General features: G+C 48.7%; 3 protein-coding genes across 8 annotated transcripts in view; 1 reads left to right on the forward strand and 2 right to left on the reverse strand.

Annotated features, from left to right (window-relative positions):
- PLCB2 (phospholipase C beta 2) overlaps window positions 1-13,487 on the reverse strand; it is a 35,182-nt gene extending 21,695 nt beyond the window's left edge. For 3 of the 5 annotated variants that reach the window (XR_011000315.1, XR_011000314.1, XR_011000316.1), the window contains exons 1-3: window positions 12,238-13,487; window positions 8,686-8,763; window positions 7,071-7,139 (exon numbers count right to left, since the gene is read on the reverse strand). Coding sequence is in view for 2 of the 5 variants with exons in the window: in XM_068194519.1 (XP_068050620.1) it covers window positions 7,071-7,139; window positions 8,686-8,763; window positions 12,238-12,321 (231 nt within the window). In the remaining 3 variants the exon portion in view is untranslated. The remainder of the gene's footprint in view (window positions 1-7,070; window positions 7,140-8,685; window positions 8,764-12,237) is intronic. The other 2 variants (XM_068194519.1, XM_068194517.1) reach the window with 1 other exon arrangement.
- A 5,057-nt stretch (window positions 13,488-18,544) lies between these two features.
- INAFM2 (InaF motif containing 2) lies at window positions 18,545-19,571 on the forward strand. The gene has a single exon (XM_068194533.1). The coding sequence runs from the start codon at window positions 18,688-18,690 to the stop codon at window positions 19,078-19,080; it is 393 nt and encodes a 130-aa protein (XP_068050634.1). The 5' UTR covers window positions 18,545-18,687; the 3' UTR covers window positions 19,081-19,571.
- Window positions 19,289-24,974, reverse strand: part of CCDC9B (coiled-coil domain containing 9B) — a 62,924-nt gene continuing 57,238 nt past the window's right edge. The window contains exon 17 of one of the 2 annotated variants that reach the window (XM_068194529.1): window positions 19,289-22,261. The gene's annotated coding sequence lies outside the window, so the exon portion shown is untranslated. Of the gene's footprint in view, window positions 22,262-24,266; window positions 24,523-24,974 lie in introns of those variants that run through there. The other variant, XM_068194528.1, reaches the window with a different exon arrangement.

Consider the following 24,974-nt stretch of genomic DNA (forward strand, 5'->3'; position numbering starts at 1 on the left):
GCCCAAATTCACAGAAAGCATCTCAAGGGTTGCAAGATTGCTTAGTGCAATCTTCCTTTCCTTTTTTTTTAATCTTTATTCTGGAGTCTGCATTACTGGATCCTCTGTGGGACAAACCACCATAACTAACCCCCGTACAAGTCTGAAAAAGTCAAAGCTAGAGACTGCTCTTGAAGAAATTTCTTCTGGAACTTCAGGCTGGACTTGCAGACAAGCAGGGGAGGGTTTGGCCTGCTCGTGCCAGAGGGGTGTAACCAGTTGATTTTATCAAAACACACACACTAAAAAGTGTATTAGTCTGACACCCTTACATGTAACCTTCCTCCACAAGAAAGATGTGTTTTGGGACCCCCTGTCACTTCTGAGTTGGCTTCTTCCCCTCCAAGCCCCATTTTCTCCTGCTGTCAGTTGGTAGTAGGGGTTTTTTCCATAGCAATTCCAGTACCCTACAGCAATGGCTCACCAGAGACTTGTTTTGTTAAGTGTAAGGCTCATCCGATTAGTGGTACTTGGATTGCAGCACCATATGAAAGTATTTATAGAATCCTTTAAATTATTCAGCATTTTCTGCATTCCTATGCATGGTGTCACTAAGCCAAGGTATCCAAGGTATCCTAGTGTTTTACTGATGGTGCTATTTATAATGGGAAGATAAAAATTTCCATTCCTAGAATAAAGCACAGCAATCCATTATCTGAAGTGCAGGACAAATCCCTGTCCAAGCAAACAGGAAGCTGTCAGAGCACCTGCTCCTTTAGAAACGGCAAAATCCACAATCTGGGATTGTTAGAGCAGGTCAGACTTGGAAGTTAAACTGGAGCTGGAATCTGAGCACACCTTCAGGTTTCAGCACCATGTCACACACACAACTGAAAACACGTTTTATAAGGAACTGCAGATTTTTTTTTTTACTTCAATTTTCCTAATTTCTGGAGCATTTGCAATTTTGCCACATCTGTAGCAAACAGGCATCTTTAAGAAAAACAGGACAGGCTGGATTGTAACTCTGGATCATCCGATGCTGTCTCTTATTTTGGAAAAGCACCTCTCCAAGGGGGTAACTCTGAAACCTGTTTAATCCCAGAGCATTTGGAAGGAGGGAAGGGAAGGAATATGATTTGCCTATTTTCTATATGGGAATTTCTAAAATGGCTTCTTCTTGCCTTATGAGCACCTCCTCACATCTCCTTCCCATGCTCATGGCAACTCCTTGTTGGAGCTCAACTTTCCAGTGCCAGCAGCAAAGTGTTGGGATTTTAACTCCAAACTTAACTTCATCTTGCAAATGCACCAGCATTTGTTCAGCTCCAGGGCTGTACAGGAGAGGAGGCCCAAACAATAGTGAACTTGTGGTTGTGCTGAACTCATTTCCTGTATTTGTTATCCGGGGCTCCTCCCACCCCTTCCTTCTCCTCACGCTGCTCTCTAGCAGATATTTGTCACCTGGCTCTCTCCAGATCTCTCTGTCCTCATGTCCCCAGCAAGCTGAGCACTTTTGCCCTTATCCAGGCAGTGATGCATCCAACACCCAATGAAGATGTGGAGAGAGGACCAGAGACTGTGTGCAGGAGCTCTGAACCTGATGCCACATCGTGGCTCTTTCACAACCTGCACTCCTTTAGTGCTTTGTGCCACAGCTTCACTCTGGGATTATCACTGGCACCTTGCAAGTAGCCATAAAGGAAAAATAGGAATTGCTGCATGAAAAGCAGGACACACATATTAGCCATGCAAATCAGAAGGGAAACACTCTTAGCAAATCCCCTTAAAAAACCCCAGACAAGCAGAAAACAACCTACTAGCAGAGTGGCTGAAATGTGGAGTCAGTTGGTGCTTCACACCCCACCCTCCTGATTTCCCTAAATTCTCAGCTGTACAGAGATCCATAGTCCAGAGAGAAGCAAATTCTCATGCAAATATAAACAAGGAGTCAGAGGCAGACACAGGACAGAGAGGGATGGTCCTTTCTCTGCTTGAAAGGGGGCAGAGCTGACTGACTGCAGGACCTGTTGTGTCACTGTGCCCTGACAGAGCTGTGTCTTGTGGCACTAGGACAACAGTCTTCTCTTTTGGAGAAGAGAGCTCTTGTTTGCTTGCCAGAAGGGAAAAAGGAAGGCCCAAGATATTTGGGGGATGCCTTTGACTCTGGAGGTAACACTCCTGTCTCCGTTAGCCTTGCTGCTCCATGCTGCAGATACTGGCTGTGGAATGGGGAGAGCCAACCTGTCCCTGTGCCAAGCATCTCAGGGACACTGGCAGACAAAAATCCACAGTGAAGTACTCTCAGCCCTCAGGGTTTTACCTAGAGGAACTGGAAAATGCAGCAAATCAGATTCCCAGGTGCAGAATAGCCCACGGTGTTCTGCAATCCAGCAGGGACCCAGGGCCAGGGACAGAGAAGAATGTCACTGCACAACAACAGCAGAAGCAGGAGGGCCCAGCATGGCAAAGGTCATCACTCACATGTGCCCAATTCCTTGCTCTTCTCCTGCTCCACCATTTATAAATCCTTTGCCAGACACAGGCTTGTACCTGCCTCTCTCTTGCACACTCACAGACTGGTGTCTCCATATGGCTCCACATGATCGCTCTCCAGTTGGAGGGCTGGAATTAGACTTAGTTCAGCACCATCCTGGGCTCACAAGTTGCTGAATCCCAATGCCAGAGCTGCTCATCCCCTGTTCTCAGCAGAACCACTGACCACCCACAGTGTTTACAGCCTGTGGCTCACAGCCACGGCTCAGCTCCGAGGGCACTGTGATTGTCCTGCATGCTTCCGAAACAGTCCCACTGGCTTCAACTTTATCGTCTCAAAACATGATGAGTGAAATGCTTTGGTATCATTTTCTTCCTGTACATGTGCAGTTCAGGCTGCATCTCCAGGTTCAACACCAACAGAATGTGGACAGAGGATGAAGCTGGTTTATAATCATGACAATCAGAAAGTACAAGTTTTGTTTTTATTAAAAAAATATGCCTGTCTCAAAGCCAATGCCTCCTCAAACATCTAAACAAATCCCAAGACATAGCCAATAGCCCAGAAGTCTGGCCTAAAACATCATGTATTTTGGCCTTTATTCTCTGTCAGCATTCCAGGGTCTTGGTGCCTTAAAAAAGAAACCATGAGAAGCCCCACAAATGGAGCAGCCCTTATTGTTCCTCATTACCAAAAAGAAAACACAGACCTGACTATAAATAACAGCCTGATCAGTATTGGCACACTGTTGAACTACAGTCAATAGCTTTTTAATCTTGTCTCTTTGCTGTTCAAAGGCGCTGCTCATTCTTATCTTTATTATTCTCTTGAACACACGCCAAAGTTCGCTCTGCCCCTTGTAAAAAAAAAAAAAAAATCCGCGAAGAAAAGTCACGGCAGAAACACAAAGCCGCTCTCAAAGAAGCTCGCAGAGGCGGGTGAGCAGGGGAGCCCAGTGTAGGAGGGGCCAGCGAAGATTCTGCTCTGTGGTGAGGCGAGGACTGGGGAAGGCAGGCAAGGGCCATTTCCATTTGGAGGTTGCTCCTATGGCTGGCAGCCCTTAGTGAGTCCTTTTTCACACTTGCTGGGCACTACTGCTCCCTTAACCATGGATGGGGTTCCAGCTGTGACCCGTGCTGGCGGTGCACACGGCAGCAGGTCCCTTCTCAAGTGGTTTGCCACGTGGTTGTTTTGGTATTATTGTTCTTGCTGTGTGTAGAGGTTACAAAGAAAAACCCCAAACCTCCTGCTCGGCAGTGGTGGGAAAGTGCTACTGAAAGCAGGGAACTCCCAACATCCACAGTGACCCACCCACTCCTAGGGAGACTTGTCAGCGCCATGGGACTGGAAAATGGGCAGGTTCCATCCTTGAGCCACAGCCCAAACTTGCAGAGCCCCTTGCTGTGGAAAGCAGTGGCACAGATACTCTCCATACAGCACTCTCCTTCCTCTGGACTTCCTTCAGTCACAATCCTGCAGGAAAACCAGGCCACAAGCTTTGCCTCAGGGCAGCTGCAGATTGACTGGGGCATCACTCACAGCAAAGGGGAAAGGATGCTCCTTTTATTACTGGTGCCAGCCACAGTTCTTTCTACAGCTGTGATCCTGCCCTCCTTGTCCTAAATAAGGCCGATGGCTTATTTCTTCTCCACCTTCAGGCAGTGAAACAAGTTAATTCTTTGTATTAATTCCAACAGTTCTATTCCACAACAATTCCAAGACACTATTTTGTAACAGGGCAGAACAGCACCCATGTTCATCCTTCCACCTCTAAACAGATTTTTATTTGCTTCACCACACCAGTTTTTTATATTAATGCCTTTTGTAACAACGCCCCAGACATAGCTGCCCCATGTGGAGGGTGTGGTGGTTCATGTGAAGAATTTTTCCCTGCTTTCTGCATTCCTTTGTGAACTTCCGCTCTCAGGAGAGCCAAATGAACACAACCCTGAGGGCTTTAAGCCAGAGGCATCAAGGATAGCAGAGCTATGTTTAAATAACAGTTTTCCAGACACAGATGGCACATCTTGGTTCAACACCCCTTCAGTGCCCACACAAGGCCTCCCAGGATCCACAAGGAAAAGATGGATAAGGAGCCAGTCTAGTGCATTTTACTACATGTTATCACAGAATTCCAGAAAACTCCCTGACATAAAAAGGGGACTTATTTCAAATGAGTCTCTGTAAAATGCAGAATTCAAAAAGCACTTGGGATTTTCACAACAAAGGTTGTCATCAAGTGCATCACTTCTGCCCACTGAGAATACTTAATAAATCAGTCAGTGCTTGACCTTTGCTTCGTTGTTCTTCAAAAATGAGCTCCAGCCAATTCCCATGGCTCTAAAATCCCATCCCTGGCCTATTACAACAGCTAGAACAGAGCAGCTCCATCCAGGTGCCTAGGGAAAAGTGCTGGAACAGGGCATACACACTGGCACTTCTTTGACACATTCCTGCAGCTTCCAGCAATCCAGGATTCAGCAGCTTCCTAACCCAGAGGCATTATCTCACATTGAATAACCCCCTAAGGGCATTTCCTTCTTGTACTGATGTTTTATACTCACATTTCCATGACTGTGCAGGAAGCATTACCAATGGCATGGTGATATGAGGTGGGACAGCAGCAGCAGCACCTCCTGCTTGCGCCACTCCTACCTCTGGAAAATTCCACCGTATATGGAGATCCTGCACTGGAAGAAACCCTGAGTAACTGCTTCAAACCCTGAGTAAGCACTTCGTGCTCCCCTTCTCCATTCAGCTGCTGATATTACAGCACTCCACATCCCATTCACCTTACTCCTTCTGCCAGAATACAGCCCCTCCTACTCAGATGCTCTGCCCCCAGCAGCCACTTCATTCCTTTGTTAATCCTGCTGCTCTTCCATACCTTTTCTAGTTCTCATCAAATTTGGGAGTGCACTAGAATTGCACATAAATATGGATCCATTTGAGGTGTACACAACTTCCTAATGATTTCCTTTTAATCCCTAACATACAATTTACTTTTAGGAGGCAAATACTGCTGAACATTGATATTTTACCATACACCCACGATGTTTTCTGAGTAGCAACAGTCAACTCAGGGCCTGTTATTACAGAAGGATGAGGGATTTTTTCTGTGTGCATTGACTGATTTTTATCTGTATAAAATATATCACTTATTAGATCAAGCATTCAATCAGCAATTCAAGGTCTTCCTACAAACCAGCCTGATTTTATTACCCCTAACTCTGTACTATTAGCAAGCTGTCTTCTCCTGGTACTCTCCAATTAGTCTTCCTTAACTAATTCTTCAAATCTAGGACAGGTTTCTCCAGCCTCCTGTTACCACCAGGACATCCGGCCATGGCCTCAGTACTTCCCCCAGCAATTTATTATCTATGTCAAAGATGAATTCATTTTGCCAACAGGTTATTCCTCAATGTTTAATACCCTAGAAAATAGTATCTCATACTTCTCCTTCAAGTCAGCCTCTTCCTTAGTGTGCCTCATCTGGAAGGCAGCCCCAACTCAAACAGCCCCAAATATTTTATTCTCTCAAATGAAAATCCAACCTCTGACAGAATTTTTTAAGCACAATTCCCACAAAACAAGTTGCTGACAAAGTTTTAGGCTCATTGAAAACTGAAGTATGTTCCATTCCAGTGAACTTCTAAGGAGAAAGGCAGTTTCTCTGAAGGAAATATGACTTTTATTACGGGTACTGTTCTTGAGCTCTACTGTGCCTTTAGCACCCACCTTTTTATGGTATTTTGAGAAATATTGGTCTTGGGGAGCTCTGAAGAGACATTTTCAGAGCAGATTGAGCAAACAGCCACACAACTTATGCAAAAGGCTGCTTGAGGCTCAGGAGATATTGCAAAATCTTTCCCTTTTGCCTTAGAGAGTCACCTATGTCACCGCATGATGCATCAGCTTTACTTCTTTGGTCCCTTTTCCACCTTTGTGCTTTACTGCAGTTTTCTGTTTGCCTTTTCCATACAAGGAAAAGTTAAACACAAACAAAGAAAAAGGCCCAGAAACAAAGTCCTAACAAGGGCTGCAAGAAGCTTCAATTATAACTTAAATCGAGAACAAAGCTCTGGTCTTGTGGAAATGTAAAAATATATGGGGGAGGAAAAAAAACCAAACTAGTTTTTCTGAAAATGCATTTTCTTCCCTTTAAAGGGAAAAATCCAGCACACACTGTTGGAATGGCATTGTAACTCCAGGTTTGTGGGTACCCTGTGCATCCTTACACAAGAGCAGCTCTGGTGTCCCAGTGCAGCAGCATCAGAGTCTCCAGCAGGACTTACCAGAGCAGCAAGCACTTGGAAGGGGAATTGGTTTTCCTAGCTTTCTGACATATTCCTTCCAATAAGCCCATCTATCCTAGTCTGGAAGTGCTGCTTTTGGGTGCACAGAGGGCCCCTGGAAGGTCAGGGACAAGAGTCAAGATGGCTTTTCTGTATTTACATAGCTATGATGTAAGGAGAGGAGATTCTCTCTAACTTCTTCCTACAGAAATCCAGGACAAACTACCTGAGCCCACCAAAACCTTAGGCAGCCCTGCCTTTCCACTGAAACACAGGACAGAAAGAAGCTGTGGCCTCACCTTGGGCATTTTGGCAAATCGCCCTGCTCGCGTGTCTCGGATGCTGGTGATATCCAGAATTTCTCTTTCCTACAAACAGAATAAGGACAAGAAAAATGAGGAAAGACAAAGGAGGAAGGAAAACACTCCATGACAGAGCCCCCAGAAGCTGTATATCAGGTTTGGCTTTGGCTTAATGTCTTTCCCTGTGGAAGAGCTGTCCCAGCAGGAACAAGGCAGGGAGGGAAGCCATTCCCACAGAGAACACTGCACAGCCTTCCCCAGGCAGACCCTCCGTGTCCTCACTACTGGCTTGCTCTCTTGTTTGTTCTTTTAATATCCAACCTGAATTTCCTTCCTCTGTTACTAATTTTTCTTCTCACCATGGATCTGGAGAACAAATTATACTTGTTGCAGCAGATAATATTATTTTCCAAGATCACATTACAGGACAAGGTGGATGCCATGTCTTCTGGCTGTATCTCCATTTTATTGTTAAGCAGGAAGTAATTTTACTCCTAATCCCGCTCCTTTCTGAGTTCCTAGTGCAAAAGCAGTTCAGTTTACTTTAGCTGCTAACCAACAGCATTTTCTGGGAATGTGAGACCCTTTCCAGTCTGGCTTTCTTTGTGGCAGCTATGCTTCCTTCCCCCAGCCCCTTTCCCAGATATCCTAATGAAGTATCTCCCTTTCCATGGTGACACCAGCTCCCCTTGCCTCACTTCATGCTTCACTTTGTTCTGCTGGAACCATTGGAGCAGATATTCTACGGCTCGAGTGGACCTTGAAAGCAGAACAGGAGTGACAGAGACATCAAAGGGCGTGACAGTCCCCAGCGTTGCGACACTTCTCAGGGGATGTGGCTGCGGCAGTGCCCGGTCCCAGCTGGCACTGGGCACAATCTCTGGAAAGGCAGAGCTCATCCAAACCCAGCAGGTCCCTGGCCAGGGCCTGGGCAGGACTGTCTGACTCTGCCATGGCATGTAGGTCAGGCGGAGGAAGTAGTGCCGAACCACAGCCTGCTCTGGAAAGCGGAAGTAAGCCCAGCCTTCCACCTCCCTCTCCATCACTTGATGTACTCATCACTGAGCAAGTGAATTCTCTTTCCTCCATGTGCTGTCTCTCCCTCTCCTCCAACAGCTGGCATCTTGTGTTTTGCTCCAGCAGCCTGTAAACATAACCCTGAGCACAACTTGCTCTCCAGACTCCATGTAGGCCTACATGACTACGGTCACTACTTTTTAATTAAAATGTCTAAAACCCCAGTGAGTCAGTTAATGGCCCCACTGTACAGGTTAGGAGAATCCTGTATCTTGCTGGGTGACAGGCATATCAGAGCTGTTCTCCATGAAGTCCTTGGAAGGACACATAATGAGCTTTGCAGGAGTCAAAAAAGGTGAAAGCATGAAAGGCACAGAAAGGCCAGACTCACACCTTCAGTTCTTGCACTTTCCTGGTGCTGTGAAGACCAACCTGCCACTGACCAGCTCCCATTCCTTGGTGGGGTGTCCCTGCTAAGAGGAGCGAGTGTGGTAGTTTGCTCCCAAGTACAGGACTCGAGCTCTTGCAGGGTTGTCATCTCACACAAACCTGACCTGGCTGGATGGAGCCCCAGCTGCACAGGCCCGGCACTTACCGTGCTCTGATAGGTCCAGTACACATAAAAGCCCTGGGGATCCACTCGGAGAATCACAGGAGACGCATTTGATGTTTCCTGACCAAAAAACAACAAAAGAAATAATGTTGGCACCTTGGGTGACTTGCAGAAAACATCCTGGGACACGAGGTTCCCAGTTCAAATACAGACCCAGGCAGGTGAACATCCTCTGGGATTTATGAAAATGAACCCAAGGATTTTAGGACATCTCCACAGTGACACCTGTGAGGCTCTGGAAGCTGAATCCTGAATCTCACCTAACCTGTCCATTTAACAAGAACAGCTCTCTTGGAGCTTTCTACACAAAGAACTGAGATAACAAAGTATCTGGAGATTCAATTCATTGTTTCATTTGAAAAGTCTCCTTTGACCTGCTTCCTTCTACAAGCTCCGGAGTAACCCAAGCCAAGCAGAGAAAGCATTAATCCATGGCATCTCCCATCCAGGTGTTCATGCAGATTATCTGGGCTCCTAGTCAGGAAGGCTTCAAGGAGCGGATGCATCAATGCAGCATCATTATGCTGCTTTAGATGGGGATTCTGAAACTCCACAGACCTTCTCTACACTGACCATTGAAAGAAGCAGCTATGCAGACACCCACACCAGAGGCTGCAGTCAGATGAAATCATTTGGGGCTGATCCTGAACCCCACAGAGCCATTTCTGGGAAGACTCCAGAGTCAATTCAGGAAGCTGAAACATATAACAGCCAATATGAAACGAGTAATGAAATTTGGAAGTTGTTCTTGTCTCTTGGCCTCAGATTCTTCAGTTTTTTACTCAACTCATACTTCACTCTAGAGTGTATCTGTATTTTCAGGGGCTTCCATTTCCATATGCAATATTTACAGCAAAGTGCTCATTGCACAGCACATCATATGTGGTCCTTTTACTGCCTCCTGTCTTCCTCCTGCTGTGCCAGGGCCAGCACCACGTCCATGTTCCTAGAGCTCTGGGCTGGCTCCCTGCACACATGGCCATGGAGAGCAGAACAGGCCCCACGGTACCACCAGAGAGGATTGTGCCATGTTCTAGATTACCCTTATCTCCCACAAATCAGCTTTCTGGAGGGCAAGCTGAGGCTGCAAAGAAGCTGCTGCCACCCAGACTCCTAGGCAGGGCCAGGCCTGCCAGGGGGTGCAGGCAGCCTCTCCGACGGGGCAGCTCCTGGCAGCAAAGAAAATGGGCAATCCTGCAGAAGATGGTCTGGCAGCCAAACTGGCTGCTTCTCACTCTGTGGGGCAAAAAGCAAACAGTGTCTGCTAAAATCCTGTAATCCATAATCTTTCAGAGATAGGAAGAGTTTTGACTCTACTATGAGGACTCAGAGGCAGCACCGAGCCAAATCCATACCCATCTGCCCCACTCAAGAGGTCAGCTACTGCCTTGTGCCCTGCCTGGGGTTCTGACAGGGATCCCAGCTGGTTCTTTAACTCAGCTACCACCCATGTAATAGAATTTCACCTCTTCAGTCTGCTTAGGACCCCAGCTTGCTGGATGCTGAACAAAGCACTGCAGAACTGCTCCTTACCCCAAGGTCCTGCAACTAACTCAGTCAAACAGGTCAGAACAGTCCTGCCTGTCAGGGATGCATTGCTCTCTCCTCTAGACAGTGCCTTACCAAAGCTGGACAAGGTGAGGGCTCTGTAGAAAAAGTGTGGGTTTGCTTTTTTGCTGGAAGGCCCTAGTTCAGTCCCAAGCTGAACAGTGATGTAAGAGGCCAATCTGATCTTCCTTAACTCCTTTGCCTCACTTATCCTGGCAGGAGTTCAAAACTGTTACCAACAGTACAATCATGTCAATTGAAAGAGATACAAAAAACACAACACACGAATTCTGAAGTGCATCAATCCTGCAGTCTGGAGCTCTCACCATCATCCTCTGCAGCCTGTTCTTACCATGGACTGGGAAAGCCCAATGCGATGGAGCAATGTGACCAGAATAGTCCACTCATGGAGAAGCCTTTCTTTATTGGTGGAGATCAAGCCTGTAAACTACTTAGTTGAGGCAACCACTTAGAAATGCTTACAAATATATAAACCTTAAGGAAAGAGCCAGATGGGAATTGAGCTCACTAATCAACAGCTACAGCAGGAAATAAACACTTGGTGGGTCTTGGAAGCCCAACTGACTCACCTTGGTTTTCAGGGGAACCTATCCCAGGAATACCCAGTGAAGTACTTAACAGCTTCCAATTCTTGGGAGAATGGTCCCCAAGGACTGAGCACAAAGTCATCAGAAGTTGTAGACAAGTTTGGCTACTGTTATTCTGGGAAAGCAGATTTTGAATTCTGTGAAGCCCCAAGTGCACTCTGCAGGCAGTGGGCCCACAGGAAAGAGGAAGGCTGTGCTTTTCACTGTACCCCGGGGTCATCCTCCTGTTTATGTACTGCTAATGGGGGAACTGGCAGCCATATTCCAACTCATATTCCTCACATCCGTCCTTCCTGCCAGCTGCACAGTACACTGCTCTCATTCTCAGTGCCACTGGACCACCCCGCTGATGTTGCACACAGGTGATCTGATCCACTCCTCCATATGCTCCTTGGGGACTTAACACTCTATTCCAGCTTCACACCCACAAAACTGCAAAAATCCCTCCTGCACTGCTGCTGCAGGCTTCTTCTGATCATCTCATCTGCAACACCGCATGAACCATCTACCCAGATCCTTGTGAATAAGCGTAATCTGGGCTTTCCCCCTTTTGTCAACATTCATGCTCAACAGCAGACAGTCCATCTCCAGACAGCACAGATAGGCAGATGCTCTTCTCCTGCTCAGGTTTGTGGGTGCTGGGGTAAGCACTCCTTTGCCTCTTTAGAAAGTGAGGAGGGAAATTCTTACATTCCAATGAACTGCTGCTGCTCTACATTTTCTTCCTCTCACACAGAAAGGCAGTGACTGCAAAGCTGCTGTTTTGAAGGTAAAGAGGACAATGAGCTGGAGAGAGCAGCAGCTTGCTGCAGCACCCTGAGGCCTCATCCTGTTAAAGCACAGGCCCTTTGCTGTTCAGTCATTCCCAGACGCAGGGGCTGGGCAGGCGTGGGAGGCCATGGCTCACCCCCGATCCACTCAGGCAACAGGGCCATAAGAGGAAGCAACTTGGAGCCTGACTTCATCTCTATCTGCAAAGTGCAATGTGTGCTCTTTGCTCTGGAGTAGATCCTACCCCTCATGCTCCTCCAGAAAGTCCAAATGTGGCATTTGCATCTCACCCCACAGAGACTCCCAGCAGCAATCACCTTCCTGAGGGCTGGACACACAGACCCAGGGCACTCCATTTGTTTCCATCCTCCACTACAAGAGGTGTAGAAAACATATCCTCAACCCCTTACATACACACAACATCCCCTTAACTTCAGTCCTTAGCCTTCCTGCTCTTCCCAGTTCCTTCTCTCTGTCCAGAGAACTCTGCTGTCAAGTGGGATACCCCACTGAACACAGGCTCCCAGCCTCCCCACAAACTGTGACCCAACCAGTGTCTCCCTGCCACCACAGGCACAGCCTAGGGAAGGAACACCCCAGTACTCACATCATCCCATTTGAAGAAGCGGTCGCCCTTGCACAGGTACTCCTTCACCTCCGTGGGCTGCAGGATAGGGTTCAGCACAGACATGGTCCTGCAGATGTGCTCCTCAGCTACCAGAAGCAAGAGCAACTGCACAGTTCACTCCTCCTTAGCCCCCTCTCCTCTATCTCTGCCTCTCACGTGGCAGGGCGTTCTGCCATGGCCACGGTTGGCATCGGAGAGCAAACAACCTCTTATATCCCAGCCCAATTTAGGAGGGGCAGGGACAGGCAGGCGAGGAGCGATGAATCTGCATTGTAAATCAACAGCTCTCCAGGCAAGCAGAGCCTCACCCAAGGTCACCCAGAGGAAGGCTGGCGATAGCTGGGGTGCTGGTGGGCACAAACACCCACTGTTCCTCCGGGAGGGATCCACTCCTTGGAGCTGTGCTGGTGAGGCACCCAGCTCAGTGAACTTCCGCAACTCAACTTCCTTAAATGCTCTCTTGACGAAGTACAGGCATTGCCAGAAACGCTCCAACTGCTTCAGCAGCTGTGGTTGCGGAGCAGCTCAGCTCTGGCTACAAGCAGACTGCCCCCTTCATGCAAGAGGCCAGATGTCCCAGGAAACAAACTCATTCCTTGCTTGGACAGATTCCATTTCTGGGGCCACTCACTGCACTGTCCAGTCTAAAACAGTTTTCCTTTCTCTTATGGGCTCTTCTGAATGTCAGCCTCAAAGTGAGACAGACCAGCAGGGCAGCTGGAAATTCCCCAGATGAAATAAAACATTCCCAGAGTCCCAGGAACTGCGCTGTTCCAGACTCATTTGGCTCTGCGGCAGATACATGGGACACGGAACAGGAGAGGTGGGCAAAATGGGGATTATAGTGACAAAGCAACAGAGAACTGGCCAAAAGCAGAACAGGTTAAAGGCAAACAGGGCCAAAACAAGTCTCTGCTCCTGACCTTGGAACAAAGGAATTCCATGTGAGCAGCAGAGGAAGAAGGGAGCTCTACTGGCTAATGGGCACTGGCTAACCTGGAGAGCAGCTTATGAAGAGGTCTGACATGGGCAAGACCAATTTTAGTTAGCGGCAGAGCCCTACAACTAATAACAAGTGGAAATAACTGTGCTATGATTGCTGCGGATTCCCAGGCACACTGTGGGATGTCATCCTCATCTCCTATCAAAGCCAAGGCTGCCACTGCTCAAAGGGACAAGCTGCTGGCAAAAGTAGCACAGAAGGAGGTGGGGAACAAACCCCCCCCACCCCCCCCCCATATAGCAAGGGGACCCAGCTGCATATTTTGTTCTTTCCTTTCTTCCAGGCCTGATGTGATAAGTGTGGCACTTCGGAGCAGCTTGGACAGCTGGGGAATGGTCACTGAAGGAATCCTAAGGGCATTCTCAGGTGTTAGTGGCATGAGGCAGGAGAGATTAAGTGGAACTCTAGCAAGTGTTCCAACTGTAAAACAATAAAGGCAGGAATCAGACCTCCCTGCTGCAGGAAAAGAAGTCTGAGCAAACGCAACATCCTTTGTCTTTCAAGGGGTTTACCTGCCAAAAAAAATCCTGGGAATAAGACAGCTTCCACATTTCCAGTTCCCATGGCATTTTCTGCACTTACCAGTCTTGCACTTACAGGAATTGGCTATCCAACAGAAGGCTGTTGGCTCTCTTTCCTTAGGGTCACTGGGATATTCCAGGCCCAGCCAAGCCAGTGTCACCAGGATCCCACACTCAGGAAAGGTGGTTACTCCCAAGCAGAGCAGCAGAAGATGACAAAGGGTGTAGTGAGGAATGAAAGTTCTCTACACTCACCCGATCTCTTCTGCAAGGCCAGAGCAGCTTCAGGTTTGCTTCCCTTTAAATTAGGGAGCAGCAATGGAGAGAATAGAGTATTAATCTTGCTCAGAGGTGCTGCAGTCCTCCCAGCCTCTGGAACACTGACAGCACTGCAGGAAGGCCCTAGAGGTCACAGCTGCAAAGCAGTGAGAGGTGGGGTGAGCTTTGCCACCTGGTACTGCCAAGGGCAGGTGAGATCAGTCATAGCTACTGGATCCCGTGGCTTGACTGCTATTATCAGTTATCACAGCTTTGTGAACCAAGTGTGCCTTCCTGCCAGGGCCTCACCGAGAGGCTGCTTCTGTCCTTCTCTCACACCCGGATATTCATCAGCTTTCTCTGCCTCGTCAACAAAGTAAGCAGGAATCCTGCCACAGCTTAACGCACATGTCGCTCAAGGTCAGCTTTCCCTAAGAAGTAAAATCTTAATTCAATGAATAATGAAATCATAATTAAGACCCAACCAAACACAAGCAGCATGAAGAGCAGTGCCCAAGTTGGTGGCTGCCCTGCAAGGCCACGTGATGCCCAACAGCAAGGGCCAAACCCCCACTTGCACAAAGGTTGTCACAAAAGCTGCAGCTCCCTTCCTCTTGCCCAACCCAGCCTCCTTATCTTCCACTTCACACTCCTTGCTCTGTAGGAGCCTCCATCCCTTGCATGCAGAGATGGCTGATGGAGCCCCGATAGGACAGAGCAGCAGTCCTGCCCTCTGCAGAGAGCTCCAACACCAGAAGCAGGCACAAACAGCAGCACTCCAGCAGTATTTGTTTATTCAAACCACCCTTTATTTCCTCTCTCCTGTAAGGCCCATCACCCAGTGCACACTCATCCCATATCCCTCTATCTCCTTGCTTTCCTCCCATACCTTCCCTGCCAGGCAACCCACCACTTACTGCAACAGTTTTGATATGCAAATATTTCCCTTTCTTTAATTTAATACTCTTTCTTCTCTTCCTGTGCTACCTATCCAACAGCCTGTACCTCCCCCAGGGTGCATGCAGCAGCAAGGCAGGCAGCATCACCCTTCAGACAGGGTTTAGGAGACAAGGTTTCCAGACACTGATTTAAGCCACATCATTAAACCTCCCTCCTGACTTCCAGCAAATTACTGTAACCTCCACCCCAGTTTACTCCTGTCACACAGAAAATCCGTAAGAAATCTCTCCCAGCATTGTTGCAGAAGAATTACTTTGCCATGTGTAATGCTGTCCTCTAGTGAAGAGTTGTGACACTGCACATCAGTGTCACAATGAACTCCCAGCTCTGCAAATGCCAGCCCATCCCACGGCTCCTGTGGCAGCTCTGCCCTCGGAACACTGGCAATCCGGAAAGGATTAACAAGGCCATTAAGACCACAAAGCTAATAGTTTCTTACCACCCTGGGGAGCAGAACTGCTGAGTGTGTGTACAGGGGCATATCTTGTGTCCCACTTCGAGCCAAAACCATAAGGCCAAGGACTCCTGACAGCTCTCGGCATGACTCTTCAGCTTGATCTGCAAAAGTCAGAGGGCAGTGGACTATGGCACAGAGATGCCACAGATGCCACAAAACCATAAAAGCAGTGAGGTCTTATGCAAAAAAACCCCAAACCCCAAGAAACTATCTGTCCAACCACCAAGACATGGTTAGGCCTATCATTAACTGCTCACTGGGCAGTGTGTTGTGTTTACAGCACTGACGGCTTTCAGCGTATTTCCAAGCAGCACAGTGAGTGCCAGGTCACTGCTGCCCAGGGCTGCCTGAACCATGCCATTCTTGACTGCTGGGAAAAGAACAAGACTTTCCAAGACAGGTCATTAACAGGAAAGAAGAGCATGAGGAGCAGTGGCACACAAACATGCCTATCTCATGGTACACTTCAGTAGCAGAGTAAAAAGAACAGGAAAGCAAGTTGTACCACACCTGGAGATGGATGCAGCCAGTTCCTGCCTGTATTCACCTCCAGTACAAAACACTGCACAGGAAATCAGGATACTGGGGGAGGAAGTCCCATTCTGCTCTTAAGCTCATCAACATTTATTTCCCACTGCACCAGCCCAACTTACTCCAACTGTTTGCCTACTCAGTTCACGAAACTGAACGGGTGTCAGCCATGGTCTTCCCTGACCCTTACACAAACTTCACTTCTCCACATGCTAGGCCAAAGCTCTCATTTCCATAATATCCAGCCTCAACCTGCAGCATTCTCCTCCTCCCCTACAAAGGCCTTTGCACAGCTCAGAGAGATGTCCCAGGCATCCCATCCAGTATTCTGCTACTCTTAGAAACAGAGAATCTATCTCAGGCCAGCAATCTTCCCTTAATTAAGTCTTTCCTATCCTGCAGCACTGGGAGGCTATTCACTGACTGTGATTGTGGGAAATCAATAACACAGGTTCATTTAGCTACATCCTTCAGGGGCCCTTGGAGAGCAAACAAACATCCCACTGCAAGAGGCAGCAGCAGAATTCAAGCTTTCTAGTGGACCCTCAGACATGAGAAGTCAAAATTAAAGGAGCTTATAAAGAACAGGAGCCTGCAGAGTAGTTTTTGGAGTGGTGGGAAGAAGGCTGTTTAGGGACTCTGCAGCTCTCCTTCCTTGACAGGAGTCCCTGAGTGCATCACGTACCCCTGACTGTCTCCAGCAAGTGATCTCTTTTGTGATCTTTAGGAAGAATCCTAGAGAGGGATAATTTGCAAGCTGTGTCTAGTGTCAGACATAGTCACTGACTTTACAAGACCGCAGAGCTCCAGTCTTGCACCTCAGGAGTCCACTCAGAGCACAGCTTGGTGTTTTAGCAAAAACCCCAAGGACAAAGCAAGCACCATTACTGCAGCTTCTTTAGGGGTGGTTGTTAGCAAGGAGTTCTGTTTAGAAAAGAAGGCACAGACCTGCTCACAGCTGCCTGGAGAAAAGCTCACAGTTATTTGTCCACAATGAAATGAAAAGCTTTCACCTGACTTTGGCAAAAGCCAAGACTTCACATTTAATGAACACAAGCCTTGTCTTACTCAAAGCCCTGAAAGCAGAGGGTTGGCAGGGAGAAGAGAGCCTTAAGAACACCAAATTTCGTGAACAATATAATAGAACTGTGTGTTTTAGGAAGGGCAAGTCTCCACTGCAGCATGAGTGAGTCACAAATAAATGCAACAAGGAGGTGAAGCTGTTGGGCTGAAGGCAGAACATCGCAAGCCCATGACACTCAGTACGTTTGTTGGGAATGTTCCAACAATTCTCCTGCACATCCAGCCTTATCCAGTTCCTAAATAGGGAAAGGTGAATACATGTTTCGACAATGAACAGATACATCAATCATATTGCTAATGGTATTGGTTGCTATGAGTGGACACATATAACATTTGGTTGGAAGGTTCATCGAGAGGTCAGCTTTGGCACAGGGCCTGTTGTTCAGGCCTCAGTACTTCAACCTGACAAGCACCAGGCAAAAACTGTCAAGACCTCACTAAGCCCCAGAGGCATTCTTGGTACATGCCAACTCTCTGCCTCTTAACAGGAATTAAGCAAGAGCACAGGGAAGGGGCTTGTGGAAGGCAGTAACTCATCATCATTTCACCTGCTGAACCAAAAAGAAGCTGGAGCAAATCCATCCTTGAGGGAAAACACATTGACAAATTACTAGAAAATCCATTTTGTAGGAGTTGCTACAAATTCCCTTGCCAAGAATTACAATTATTTTGCAGCTACTCTATTTATTCCATAATATGTCTTCTTGGGGAAGCCTCTGGGTAACAGCCAGTTTTTCAGTGGCTGTAGCCTCCTCCAGATGTACAAGTCCTAGTTTACAAGAGGTTTCTGCTGCAACCACTACACCTGACTGACCTCAGATTGAAGGGAGGGAGAAAATGATTGCAGAAGGTGCAACTACATCATTCTCAAAAGTAATTTTCTTGCACCATAAAGGAAAAAAATCTCATTTATACCTCAAAACAGCATTTTAGTTGTCTTTTGAACATAACAACAGAACAATTTTGTAGGGAACTAACACCTGTGGAGTAAGGTGAAGGCATACCTTAAGAGGAGGTATAGATTGTATTAATAACGGACTTGGGAAGAGCCCAATTTGGACAAAACTAAGGCAGTCGTTCCCTCTGAAAAACTGCCGCTTGGCTCGGGCACCCTTGCAGCCTCACAGAGGTGCAGGCAGCACATACCTGCGTCGGGGAGACAGCAAAAAGTAACTCCGTCGGGAAGCCAAGGTAGAGAGGAGACTCCTGACCTCCTCCAGCGCTCCAGGAGGCCGTGCCAGAAGCCTTCGTGCGGCTCGGCAGGCGCTGCCCACGTCCCCAGGGCACCGCTCACCGGCCATCCCTCACTCGGGGGGGGCTAAAGGGCGAGGGGACGCGGGCGCGGGGAGGGGGCTCCTTTTAAAGGTGGCCCGGGCTCCTCCCCCTGCCCTCCCTCCCCTCCCCTCCCTTGCCCTCCCTCCCCTCCTGTCGTTCCCACCCCTCCGGGCGGGGTTGCCCCCTACGCTCCGCCCCTCGCCCCCGGCGGGGCAGCGCGGGCAGCGGCACCGGTGGCAGCACGGGCGGTACCGGCATGTCCTGAGCGGCGGCGGCGGCCGATCCGGGCCGGAGCCAGCACGGAGGGCTCGGTGGAGCAGCGGGCCAAGGGCCGGGCCCCCATGAAGGAGAAGGAGGCGGGCGCGGAGCGGGGCAAGCCCGCCACTTACACCGGGGACAAGAAGGCGCGCATGGCGGCCAAGACCAACAAGAAGTGGGTGCGCCTGGCCACCGTGCTGGCCTACGTGCTCTCCGTCTCGCTGGCCGCCATCGTGCTCGCCGTCTACTACAGCCTCATCTGGCAGCCGGTGCGCGGCAGCGGCGGCTCCTCCAGCCCCGGCCCCGGCGCCGCCGCCACCCCCGCGCAGCTCCGCGCCGCGCCCGCCGGACCTACGGCGGGGCCTCCGCCCGCGCCGCCGCGCCCCGGCCCCGGCCCCGGCCCCGCCGCCAGCGCCCCGCCGGCCGCGTCCCCCTCGCCCGCGGCCGGGAGCGGGCCGGGCGCCGGCAGCCCCTGAGCCGGGCGGGCCGCGGGAGGCCGCGCGCCGCCGGGGATGCGGCCGCGGAACTCGGCCGAGGATGGAGACCGATGGCTCGCCCGTCCCTGCGGCACCGTGCAGCGCCCGTGGAGACTGACCGGAGACTGACCTGGAGACTGACTCGGCCCCGTTTGCACTCGGTGGAACTGCGGTATCTTCTTTTTCCCCCGATTTTTTCCTCAAAAGGGAATTTTGTGGCTTCGTTTTCTTCCTCACCAGGGCTAGCTTCTCCCTTTGAACCCGCATTGAATTCCTGCGCTGTCTATGCCAGTCTGTTACCTATACAAGGATATCGGTGTCCAAAATTCCTCGCTATTTACAGGATCAGCTGGGAACAATACGAATTTAGAGGCTGTAATCCATTGTTGAAGTAAAAGCAGTTTTGTTTAACGATGAGCATAAACTTATTTAAAATATGTGGAAGGTAAATTGACTTGTTTACTATATTAAAATATTTTCCCAATATGAAAGTCTCTGTAACAAAGTATGTTCTCTTCGGTGGTGGGAGGAGGAATGCTGAACTGGAAGGGGTCTGAGTAGCAAAAATTTGGCCACTGCAATGGGCAGCTGTGGTCTCTGATGTTGATTCATTTGTCACTGGTCTCCATAGGTGAGGCTGGAGAAACCTCTGTACGTGGCTAACTGTGGAAACGAAGCAGTGGTGCTGGAAAGGTTTGATCTGTGCTGGCAGAGCAGGTGGAGCTGTGGCGGTGGGTGCTGGTGGGCTCTGAGCTGCGGCGTGGTTGTACCCTCGTGCTGCTGCCTGCGAGGGATGGCAGCGCTTACAGATTGTCCCTGCACGTCTGGGGTGTGCGGAACCAGGGTAGGTCTGGCCCAGGCAGCTCCTGGTGAGTCCTGGGAAGGCTGTCCTCCCAGCTCCATGGTTTCCTGCCCTGTGGTCCTCAGAAATCTTCTATTCCTCCATGAGCAGAGTGAAAAAAAGGCCTTTAATGACTCTGGGATGTGGGATATAAACTAGGAAACCATAAGAGCCATGTTGTTCCAAGCTGCTGCTTTCCAGATGGATGGGTTCAGCTGAATCTGTGAGGCTGCCAGGCTGTGCTGCATCCCTATGAAAGAATCACAGCAGTTCAGATTCCTTCTGCTGAGGGATGCAAATGTGGTGTAATGTGGCATACGTATTTCAGTTGTGTAGATCACAAAGGTACCATAAAATACGGCACTTGGCTGCTTGAAAAGAGCTGTTTCATATCAAAATCAGAGTTTGGGACTGTGGTGGTTTGTTAAGGCTGCATCATCAGCTGGGCATTGCCTTTATAGCATCTGTGAAAGGTAGAACCAGGAGCAGAGGGTTTGCAGGGAGAAATTAGGTGAGAGTGGTTTGTGATCTCCTTTTCACCCTCCTTTCCTCCTTTCCAGTTTTCTGGGGATCATGCAGGGAATGCTTTGTGTTGGAACAAAAAGCTAGTGGGAAGGACAAAATGATCCCACTTAGTCACTTTAGCCAAAATCATGGGATCACTGCCACCCTCCTGCGGGGCAGGTGGAAGAGCTGGAAGCACTGTGTCAGCAGACGGGTGCCCTGCAGCTGTCACCTCCCGAGCCGCTTCTCTGCTCTCCCTGTTCATCTGCAGGGGGAAGGCTGAGTGTCCCGGAGCAGCACCGGCTCCGGGCCCCACGGGTGTCTGTGATGTGAGTGGGGGATTGTGTTTCTTTGGTGGTTCTCCCTGCAGCATGTTGATCCCTCTCTGTGGGGCTGCTCACGCCCATGGCACTTCTGGGTCCTGGTAACAGCAATGCCATTTGCTGGCCTTGGGGTACACCTTTGATTGTGGGGGAAAGTTCCTGCAGTTTCCCAAGGGAGGAATGAATGACAGAGAAATCAAGCTCATTGTGGGTGCCAGGTGAGTTTAGTTTTCTTCTCGGCTCAGGTGGTAATGCAGAACCAGTTGGGAAGTGTCTCTGAGAAGGAGCTTGTGTTTAACTTGTAAAACCTTGGAGATAAATAAAGCTGCGTGCAATGACATGGATGCTGGGATTTCTCTGCTGCTAGCCTGCAGCTTGGAGCTGGTGACTCTAGCGGCTCTGAACGGTGCATCCAATGTGTGCTGAGTGCCCAGGGCTTCCTAGCGTCCTTCACTTTAACTACAGTTGCTCTCAGAAGACTAATAGAGCCTGGCTGCTGTGGGAGAGGAAGTGAATGGAATTAAGTGGCTGTGTGGCCTTCTTCCAACCTGTCATGTAACTGCTGAGAGACGCCTTGTACTCAGGAGCAGGAACAATGTAAAGTTCTATACCTGGTTTGTGGTTTTGGTAGCAAAGGATCTCTGGGACAGAGACAGTGCTCAGATCCACTGGATCAAAGGGAACAGGCCCTTCACTGATGGCTGCCTCCCCTTCTGGTGCTAAAAATAGTTGATGAGCCAGTATGAGGATGGTTGTGGCTGTCTGCATTCCTGTAGGAAAGTGCAGGCTTGGTGAGTTCCCAGACTGTTTTTGCATCTTCTCCTCTGCTGACAAACAGATTTCAGTGAAATGCTGCTATTTCTGTACCTATTACAACTGGCTTTGGAGCATCCTGGGGCTTCACTCCGGTTGTACTGAGTGTGCGAGCGAGGGGAAGCTGCCTGGGGAAGATGCAGAAGGGTTGTGGGCTGCCGGCCTAATGGCCAGGGAGCTTTGGTGATTGCAGCAGCCTGGTTTTCCAAATCTTCTGGACCCATATTCTTCAACCACAATCTTTTCCCCATCCTTTTCCTAGCCAGGAGGCATAGCCCTCTGGAGGCAGATGTGTTCCCGTTGGGATGCTGTTGCCAGCCTGTGATGAGCCCGTTGCTGTGCTTCTTACTCTCATCATGACAGACTGTCGAAGAAATCGGTGACTAAGTGTACTTTGCAAATACTCTAGTAACAAAAATGGCTCATCTGGACTGGTTTCTAGGTGTAAGCTAACTTAAAATTCAGGGCACTAGGGATTTCTTGGGAAGTAGATTGGCTGCAACAGATACTTGGACTGGGAATTTTTGCATTATGTTGCTGTCCTTGTATTGAGACAGTCATCTGCATCTCAGCAGAATTGCTTTAGTGCCCTAAAATGGTGCAGTCACCAGTCTGGGGTAAAGCTGAAGTTTAAAAGGCAGATGGTTGTGTCGTCTGTTGTGTTACTTCAGCTCCAGTTCACCCTTTCCCTTCATGGCTCCTCAAAAAAAAAAAAAAAAAAAAAATTCAGGTTCACTTAGTGTGATTGTATCAGGCACGACAAGGCACAGGGTTGTGTGTTGCTTCCCAGGTAGAAATGACTGTAACCTTGTGATTCAAGATGCTGATTCCTTGGAATTGCTGGATAGGGTTGCTGGATTCCCTTCACACAGCTGCTGTCCCGTGTGTCACCTACCAGCAGAGCTGTGCCATGTTCCCATGTGTGCATGTTGGTGAGGAAGGAAGATGTCTGGAAGTCAGTTGAATGAAGGAAATACTCAAATATGAGTGAAATACCTTAAAGCTTTTTGCTTTTGTGGTAGACATCTAATACCTGCCCTTTGCCAGTGCACAATGGTCTTGTCCCAATGAGCCCAGTTTGTCCAAGGACAGCATTTAGTCTAAGTCACATGCAGAGGGACCAGAAGGAAGGGAAACAGCAGGAAAAAGAGTTACTGGAGCATGTAATCTGCTCCAGCAGCTGGCTCACGTTTCCATCTCTAAAAGCTCTTTTTTCCCCATGCTCGTTCTCTTGCGGGCTCATGGGATGCAATGCACATCATCTTAATCCCAGATTCCTGTGCAGTATTTCTGACAGGGAATCTTGGCTTAATCCCTGAGCGTAGCTGAAAAGCAGTTGTGTGGTGTAGTGATGATAATAAAATCAGTGGCTGCTTCTGGGCATCGGGGATTTCCCCCAGAGAAGTGAAAGCTGATCTTGGTGGGCTGCTCAGGGGGGTGTTATCAACAGCTGGCTCTGAGTCCTGGAGCTGCTGCAGCACACAGAGAGGGGAGTGGTGTAAGAAACAGTCATAGCTGAGCTGGAGCATGAAGCTAAGGGGATGAAGCTTGGCTTGTGCTGCTGTTCCACACGTGTTCAGAGGCAGCTTTGGGAAAGCTGGCCAGGTGCTGTGTCACTGCACTGGGATGGTGTGAGCAGGAATGAGCCACGGACTTCCCAGTGTTGCCTGCCAGTGCTGCAGAGCCTGGGAGCTGGTTGAGCTGTTGCTGTACAAACTTTCCAGGGAAGGCAGCAGGCAATGTCCTGAACTTCCCAGCAGTGCTGTATCCTTCTGTTACTCTGGGCCTCCCACTGACTTGAAAAGCACTAATTACTGTATTAGGCATCTAAAATACAAAATTGATAGCTAAGTGCCAGTGTCCTCTGCCACTTGCAACCAGTTTATCTGGAGGGAGATCGCTGTGGAAAACCAGGGAAATTTTCTGTTATTTTTATATCTAGAGACTCTGTATTGGGCTTCACTGCTTAGTGTCTTTGTGTATGCTCCTGCTGCAGGTATTGGACTTGTTCAGGTAGGAATGGAGAGCTGAACTGCTGTCAGGATTTTGTGCTTCCTTCAGTAATTGCTTTGGAAACAACTATCTCCAACTTTATCCAAATGTATTTTTGTCCTTGGCTTGAAGTTTCTTAAATTAACCTTCTTTATGCAAGAGCTGACTCACTAGTCTGGGATCAATTCTGATAGTTTTAGCTACAGAGTTGCTGTGTTGAAACTGATGTCTAAATTTTTAAGGAAAAGAACACTGTCTAGTGGCCAGCTGATCCTTTGGTTTGAAGGAAAAAGCATTCTGCCTGGGAGCGCTGCTGCTTCCCTTGTGTCTGAAAAAGCTGGAACAACTTCCACCAAATCCCTGACTACCAGCCACTGCTGGGAAGGAAGAGGTCCTGTGCAGGCAGGTGACTGAGCTCTGTGAGCTGCCCTTACATTTGCTTGCAAGAAAAGTGCAGTGGTGATGAGGTGATGGCTCTGATGCCTCAATGAAAAAGTGATCCTCATCTTCCTGGCATTGCTGCAGGGAGCTTTTGTGGTGAGGAAGCTGAGCTAGCCCAGGAGTTCATGCTTCCCAAAGGTAAAAAGGTAAAAAAAAAGGTAAAAAAAAAAAATGCTGCTCTGAACTGGAGCTGTTGCTCTAAAAAGTAGAGATTACTGATTCAGTTTGGAAATCTCTACATGTGGAACTGAGAAATAGTAAGAAACAGGAGGTTTTTCCTCATTCCAACTTTTATTTCATATAAATAATCCCTCTACATCAGATTTGTCAACTTTTCAGTTTTTTCTCTCACCATAAAGAAGAAACAGCTAAGCCACAGTTGTCTGAAAAATCACAACCCAGGCACCAAACAAAGTGCATTGAGCAAAGTGTTAATGAGCAGGAAAAAATACACTTAGAACAGGCACAAGCTGTCCAGTCCCATTCCCAGAGCCTGGATCAGACTCAGTCCTTCCTGGGCATCATTACCTGCAAAGTCACTTGGAAGAAAGGGAAAAAAAAGGAGGGAATGGAGGACCCGTGATGGTTTTCCTTTCAGAATGGAGTCTAGGGCAGTAAGGTTTTTTATCTCTTCAACATAGTGCTGGACCAGGGCAATGAAAAATTCCTGCCTGGCCATGTGTCCAACTGTTCCTGGGGCGCAACAGCTCTTGAGCTGAGACTGTGTGTTCCATGGACCATGAGGCAAGCTGGTTCCTGGGAAATGCTGGTAATGACTCAGTCTGACTGGACCAAGAGTCAGGTCAGAGACCTGATGTACAAAATAATAATGAATTTAAAAACTAAACAATTGCAAGCAGGTTTTTGAGCCAGTCAGATAAGGAAAATTAGCCTTTAACAGTGATGGAGAAGCTCCAGGACCTGGAGCAGTTTTACAATCTTCTATTTATCTGTTCTTTTATCTGTTGGATAAGTCCAAA

Source organism: Anomalospiza imberbis, chromosome 6 (genome assembly GCF_031753505.1).
Source record: "Anomalospiza imberbis isolate Cuckoo-Finch-1a 21T00152 chromosome 6, ASM3175350v1, whole genome shotgun sequence".
Lineage (NCBI taxonomy): Eukaryota > Metazoa > Chordata > Aves > Passeriformes > Viduidae > Anomalospiza > Anomalospiza imberbis.